General features: G+C 46.9%; 1 protein-coding gene across 1 annotated transcript in view; it reads left to right on the forward strand.

Annotated features, from left to right (window-relative positions):
• LOC103807188 (ral guanine nucleotide dissociation stimulator-like 1) overlaps positions 1-6298 on the forward strand; it is a gene marked incomplete at both ends in the record, with an annotated part of 26378 nt that extends 20080 nt beyond the window's left edge. Inside the window, 6 exons of the mRNA XM_009079912.1 lie at positions 787-890; positions 2071-2155; positions 3958-4047; positions 5146-5232; positions 5440-5472; positions 6177-6298. Of these exons, the coding sequence (XP_009078160.1) occupies positions 787-890; positions 2071-2155; positions 3958-4047; positions 5146-5232; positions 5440-5472; positions 6177-6298 (521 nt within the window). The remainder of the gene's footprint in view (positions 1-786; positions 891-2070; positions 2156-3957; positions 4048-5145; positions 5233-5439; positions 5473-6176) is intronic.
• Positions 6299-6425: the final 127 nt, after the last annotated feature.

A 6425-nucleotide genomic window follows, 5' to 3' on the forward strand; every position in this document is an offset into this window, starting at 1 on the left:
GGTAATAATGAGCCCCAGAAAAATGGACTTGGAGTTTGAATGCATTCTCATCTCCACACAGCAACCCAACTGCAGGTGTTTTTCTGCTGGATTTGCATACAGACACCTGCTCTGAAGGTTGTGCTGCCCAAGCTCTTGTGCATGAGCCACCAACAGATTTCCAGGAGTTCCTTCCACAGATTTCCAGACTTTCCCTCTCCTCCTTTCTTCCATCTGCTTTACAGCAATCTGTGCTAGTTTTTTGCTTTGTTAGTTTTTCTCTAACATTTTCCCTCAAAGCTTTTGCCACAGAGAAGCTGCATAAGAAATGTTTATGAACCAATCTCTGTGTTCAGGTTTGATCCCAACCCTGGAAGGTTTTTCTCTGCAACAGTGTGCACGTACTGGAATAACAGGTTATTCCTTTGCATGTCTTTAATTGACACTTAGATGATTGAGGGTTTACATTTTAAATACCACATAGAAGGAGGCAAAGCTTGGTTTCCCCCTCAGGGCTAAAAGGGATTGGTGACTATAAAAAGCTTTTGGAGAAGTGTAACCTTTGTGCTTTTTAGCCTTCATGGATTCGGTTCCACTTTGATTGTTACTGGGAGAGGTGGAAGCTGTAACATCACCACAAGTACATGAAAGTCAGGAAAACAAGATCTGAGTGCCAAAGCCTGTGAAGTGTTTGGTGGCTGAGGGGGCAGGGGTATTTCTGCTGCTCAGTGTTTGTCCAGCTGCCTGGAGCAGTGAGGAGCACTAAGGTGCAGTGCTGACATGTGTTTCCAACTGCTCCTTTCACAGGAATGTAGGATCCTGAAGAACTTTTCTTCCTTGAGGGCCATCATCTCAGCACTGCAGTCCAACTCCATCTATCGGCTGAAGACGACCTGGATGTGTGTTTCAAAGTAAGCCACTCCCTCCCTCTGCTCCTGCTCCCAAGGGCAAAAAGCTCAGAAGCTCCTTCTTTTTATCTCCTCCCTCTCCTTGTTCTGCTCCTTCACGGGCATGGGTCCCATTGCTGGGAGGCTCAAATCCCTGCTCTGAGCTCCTCCTTCCTCCTGCCCTTGGGGATACTGCAGTCTGTCCTTTGTAGCATATGCTCCTTCTTTTCATCTCCTCCCTCTCCTTGTTCTGCTCCTTCACGGGCATGGGTCCCATTGCTGGGAGGCTCAAATCCCTGCTCTGAGCTCCTCCTTCCTCCTGCCCTTGGGGATACTGCAGTCTGTCCTTTGTAGCATATTGCATCTTCACAACCTCTTCTGGGAGGCTGTGGCACTGCTCATCTCCAGCTCACACACACCACTCCCAGGAGGTCAGCACTGCCTGCTGTCCTCTCCTGCAAACCTGGAGATGTAGCTTGCTGCAAACCCTCCCTAATCCTCTCCTGGTCCTGATATTTCCTTAAAATATATCCCCAAGCTACAAAATTCAGTATTTGAAGGTTCTATTTCTGCCAGGGGAACATTGTTTTGTATTAATAGTTGTATCCCTGGCATATTCCCTGCCTGCCCCACAGACACCACAAGGTGTCTTTTGATGGTGTTCTGCTCCTTCAGTTCAGGAAGAACAAATTTCTTTGCCTTTGATAGACAAATTCTCAACCTGCCATGCAGTTTCCCTCTGCATTTGCCCTGCAGAGAGGTTGGTCTTTCCTTCCCTGCCCCCTGGTCCTGATTTAAATATTCCCATCTCATGTTTGTAATGTTGGGCAATAAAAAACTGCTCCTACCCCTAAATGCCTCCAGCTCTCCAGGGTGCATGGAACAGGGCAGAGCTGAGGTCCTGAGGATCCCTCTCAGCTGTTTGTCTGTTCCTCTGCCTGTTCTTGCACCAGTCTCACACCCTGCAGCACAGTTCAAAACTCCTCTCAGGGCTCTGTGCTGATGCTGTTTCTTGGCCTGACTTTACTGGGAGCACCAGAAGATCCTGTGAAGGTTCCCAGCAGATGTGCAGCATCTCCCTGGATGCATTTTGTGCTGTTGACTTTTAAAAATCCAACTGCTAAGGATTCATGGGGAAAACCAGAACCCTGATCTGATTTAGTGTTCACTAACGACCTACATGATTTAATCTTTCCCTGTGCAGGGACATCCTGCTGATGTATGAAGAGCTGTCTGAGATCTTCTCAGATCATGACAATTACCTGACAAGCAGAGAGCTGCTGATGAAGGTGAGAACTGGAGTGAGCTGCAAGGCTTGGGAGCTCAGTTAAATCTGAGGTTATCCCTTTTTGGAACCAGCTGCCAGAGCTCATCTCTCCCTCGGTGGCTGCCTGTGGTGCCTCAGGGGGGAGAGGCTAGAAAACCTCTCTTTGCTGGGCTGATTTCCTTGTTCCTGAAGGGACCTGCACTAATTAGCCTGTGGAATTTGGATCCCCACAAAGCCCAGGCTGGAGCAGAGCAGGTCTGGGGACAGCAGGTCACAGCCCTCTCACCCCACTGGTGCTGCCTTTGCCTTCACTGGCCAGTGCCACTGAGCTCCAGCTGAGGAAGCAATCCAGGATGTTTGTCTGACTATCCCATACCTTTCTTGGAACTGGAAAGCAGGGCTGGGAATTCTGAAGGAACAGACTCCCTGCTCTGTGTGTGGCCAGATGGACAACAAAGCAGGCTCTGTCTGGAACAGTTTGACTTGTGCTCTCTCCTGGGTGAACCCCAACAAGCTCAGGAGCCTGAAAAGGGTGATGAAGAACAGCAGGGAAGGATATATTGTGCAAAACTAAGGAATGTTTGTGGCAGGTTTTTTCTGCTTACATGAAAAAAAGGTTCCTATAAACTGGCTAACCAGTTTATTCCTTGGCAGCTCTGTCCAGTCAGTCTGGCATCTGTCCCTCACCCTTCTCCCTGGGACCTGAAACACTGTTTGCTCAGGAATGGTGGGTGAGCACGTCCAGACCTCTCAGTCTGTTCTGTTTATCAGCCCTTTATCCACATCTGTAGGTAGCTCTGGAAGCAGGTGAGACAATAATAAGCATAGAGGGAACACGTGTGTCCAGAACAGCCTATTTAACTAAACATGAAAGACAAAACAACAGTTCAGCCTGAGCCTAGACCTCTGGCTCCCAGCAAGTCTCTCCCCAGCTGCCCTAAGTAGATTTGCAAAACATTTTGCAAGCAGTGAGAGGAGGAAAATTCCACGGAATAGTTAGAACCTCTCCCCTACTTTTCATCCTGGACCGTTTGGAGGAGTAATATCCACTGAATCCTCCAAGTCTTTGTTTTCTTTTGCTATAAATAACATCTTTAGGGAAGCTGTTTGACCTTGCCTGTCCATCCTGAAAGTCCAGGTGTGGAGCAGACAAAGTGCCATAGGAAACAGGTTGGCTGGCAGGGAGAGGTAGCAGTGTTCTCTGCTCCTGAACAGGCCTTGGTAATAATTCCTGATGAAAGCAACAGGAATTCCAGCACCCCCTGTGCATCCAGGGAAATGGAGCTTACAGATCTATGGTGAAATAGCTCACCCATGCATAGCAAGGCTGGAGTTGTGGCTATGGAAGCTGATTCCTTGCATTTCCTGCCTGGGTTTGGATTAGTCAGTAAGCCACACTTGCTGGATCTCTGTGTTGTGGCATAAGAACAACAACAAAGCATTCCATAAGCTGGATCTGTTTACTTGTAGCAGGCCTGATTGGGGAATTCCACAGAAATCCTAGGTCAGGAGTGCTGGGATAGAGTTCAGAGAAGCAGTTGGATACCTGAAGTATGGCTAAGCTCCTCTGTTTAAACTCCCAGGAGATATTCAGTAGCACTTAGCTTTGGACAGAGTAGAGCTGTTGTACAGAAAAATTGCCTTGTCTTCATCTCGTGGGATTTTTGTCCACAATTCCCAAGCTGAGTCCCAGAGAATCAGCACATGTAGGTACACAGCAAATGTTTGTGTTGGCCTAGTTTGTCTAGTTCAATGTATTTGCTAATATTTCACAGAAACTTACCATCCTCCATTAATTGCCTTTAATTCCTTTTCACCTCACAGGAAGCAACATCCAAATTTGCCAATCTGGACAGCAGTGAGAAGGAAAATCTGAAAAGGTCCCAGAAGCGACTGCAACTCCAAAAAAACAAGGTATGTTTGGGGGTTTTCCCTTCCCTTTTTGCACTGGTAATGTGATCAACCCTAACTGGTGAATTCTATGAGCAGCAGAATGTAGAAAGGTGTTGACCAGAGGAGTGTGCAGGAGGTGGTGGATGGATATAAACATGTTCTCAGCTCTCTTGTTTCTGTCCTACAAGAAAGAATTCCACTTTCTACTCCTGTTACCCTTTAGAGAGAGACAGGGGAAAGCCACACCATTTCCATGTAGTAAAACACATGCTGTAAACACTGGAATTCTTGTGATAAAGAAAACTAGCTCTGGCCAGAGCAGAAGTCTCATTTGCTTTTAAAGAAGCTCATGAAACTTCTGACATGCAGCTTGAAAACTGCCCAGGCTTCCACAGAGATTGCTTTGTACAATGTGTCTGGGGTCAGTCTGCTGATGAAATGGCTTTTGTCTCTGAGCTGGCTAAGATTTGAAAGGACAGGGGGAGAGAAATCTGGGGGAGGGAGGCCAAAGTGCTGAATATGATTTTTGTCTGTTTGTTTGACTGGAAAAAAATCAGATCCTTTTGGATGGCAGAAACAAGCGTTTCCTTCACAAGTGTAGAGACAGCCTGAGCTCCTGGCAGGCCAGAGAGTTTACAGTGTGAATAATGCTGGGGAAGAGGGTCAGGAACTTCTTGGAGGGAAAACTGTGGCTTCATCTGACTTGACTGTCACATGGTGTAACACAGCCTGAAGTAAAAATCCCCTGAAATGAAGCAGAAACTGCTCCCACAGCCTGGCCAGGACCTTTCCTCAGCTTCTCCTCCTGGAGCAGGTGACAGGGACCTTGGCCCTGGTCCTCAGTGCTTCTCCCCTGAGCAGGGACCTGGGGACCCACTGCTGCAGGTCAGTGATGTGATGGCTTAGCAATTCCTGCAAGAGCATCCTGCTCTCATTAGGGTTTGATTTAAATTCGAGATTAGATAATAAGAATGAGGTAATGAAAGAAAACCTAATTCTAAGCTGCTGTTTGTTTAAGCAGATGAGCTTGATTTCATTTTCTTACCCAGGAGTGTTCCAGCATTCCAGTTATCACCATTTCCCAGCTAACTGATCCCATGTTGCTCTGATCACTTGCAGGGAGTGATGCAAGGCACAGTCCCCTACCTTGGCACCTTCCTGACTGATCTCATCATGCTTGACACAGCCCTGCAGGACTATGTGGAGGTAACTGGGGGCAATTTTTGTGAGCACTGAGTGTGTCTGTTCTGCATCTTCTGCTGGGTTCTCGTGCAGCTCTTACAAACTCTGTTTTCCAAGGGAAAAGGAAGCAATCTGCAGTGCTGCTAACGAGAACCTTGTGTGACTTTGAGTGCAGTTCTCTCAAGGGACAAGCTTAGCTCTTCTCTGATCCCTTCTCTTTCCTTCCAACAGGGTGACCTGATCAATTTTGAGAAGAGACGAAGGGTAAGTTGAATGTTCTGTGATTTTTTTTGGGTTTGATTATTTTTTGGGGTGTTCTTTTGGCAAGACCATCTGCCTTTAGCAGCTGTTGGATGTGGCTGTACAACTGTAATGCATGTTCATGAGGAGAGAACAGATCCCTGAACTGCTGAAAGCCTTTGCCAAATTGTGTCTGTCCTCTGAGGTCAACCAGCCCTGGTGGCAGGAGACCTTAGCTTTCCAGAAAATACAGTAAGCCTTCCTTCTGCTGCAGTAAACTGTAGGTAAAAGGCTGCAGAGAGCAAAGCAGGTACACAGGGGCTGAGAAAAAAAATGCTGTCAGTTTTTGCTTTCAGCCTGACCCTTGCTGGTCAGAGAAAAGTTATGCCTTGTAAAGGTACCAGGGCTACCTCGGTCTGAATGAGATTGTGCCAACTCTCCATCCTGGGGCCTGAAAGTAGACTTGGATTGGGCTGGGATGGAGCCAGTTCCTGCCCTTAACTGCTCTAAAACCTGCTCTAAACAATTAAGAATTGTTTTGGCCAAGGACAGCACTTCATGTGCTGCTGCTTGGTGGTCTTGAAATGGTCACCCAGCTGACACTGAGCTGCAGGTCAAACTCAGTTTGTCCTGGGTCTGTTGTTGCATGTGTTTAATCTATGAATGAGTGTGGTTGGGTTTATCTTGATTTCTAAATAGAATCTGTATTTGATGATTTCTTTCCTTAGGAATTTGAAGTCATTGTCCAAATTAAGCTCTTGCAATCTTCATGCAACAGCTATTTCTTGATAGCAGACCAAAAGTTCATCCAGTGGTTCAGGAGCCAGCGGCACCTGAGTGAGGAGGAGAGGTAGGTGCTGCTCCCACACCTCTGCAGGCAGGTCCTGGCAGCCTCCAGCTCTGCTCTTGCACTAAAGAGCACTAGTTTTTAAAACTATTATAAGGTTTTATTTATAACTATTATTTATAACTATTTT

This window comes from Acanthisitta chloris, unplaced genomic scaffold (genome assembly GCF_000695815.1).
Source record: "Acanthisitta chloris isolate BGI_N310 unplaced genomic scaffold, ASM69581v1 scaffold4110, whole genome shotgun sequence".
Taxonomy (NCBI): Eukaryota; Metazoa; Chordata; class Aves; order Passeriformes; family Acanthisittidae; genus Acanthisitta; species Acanthisitta chloris.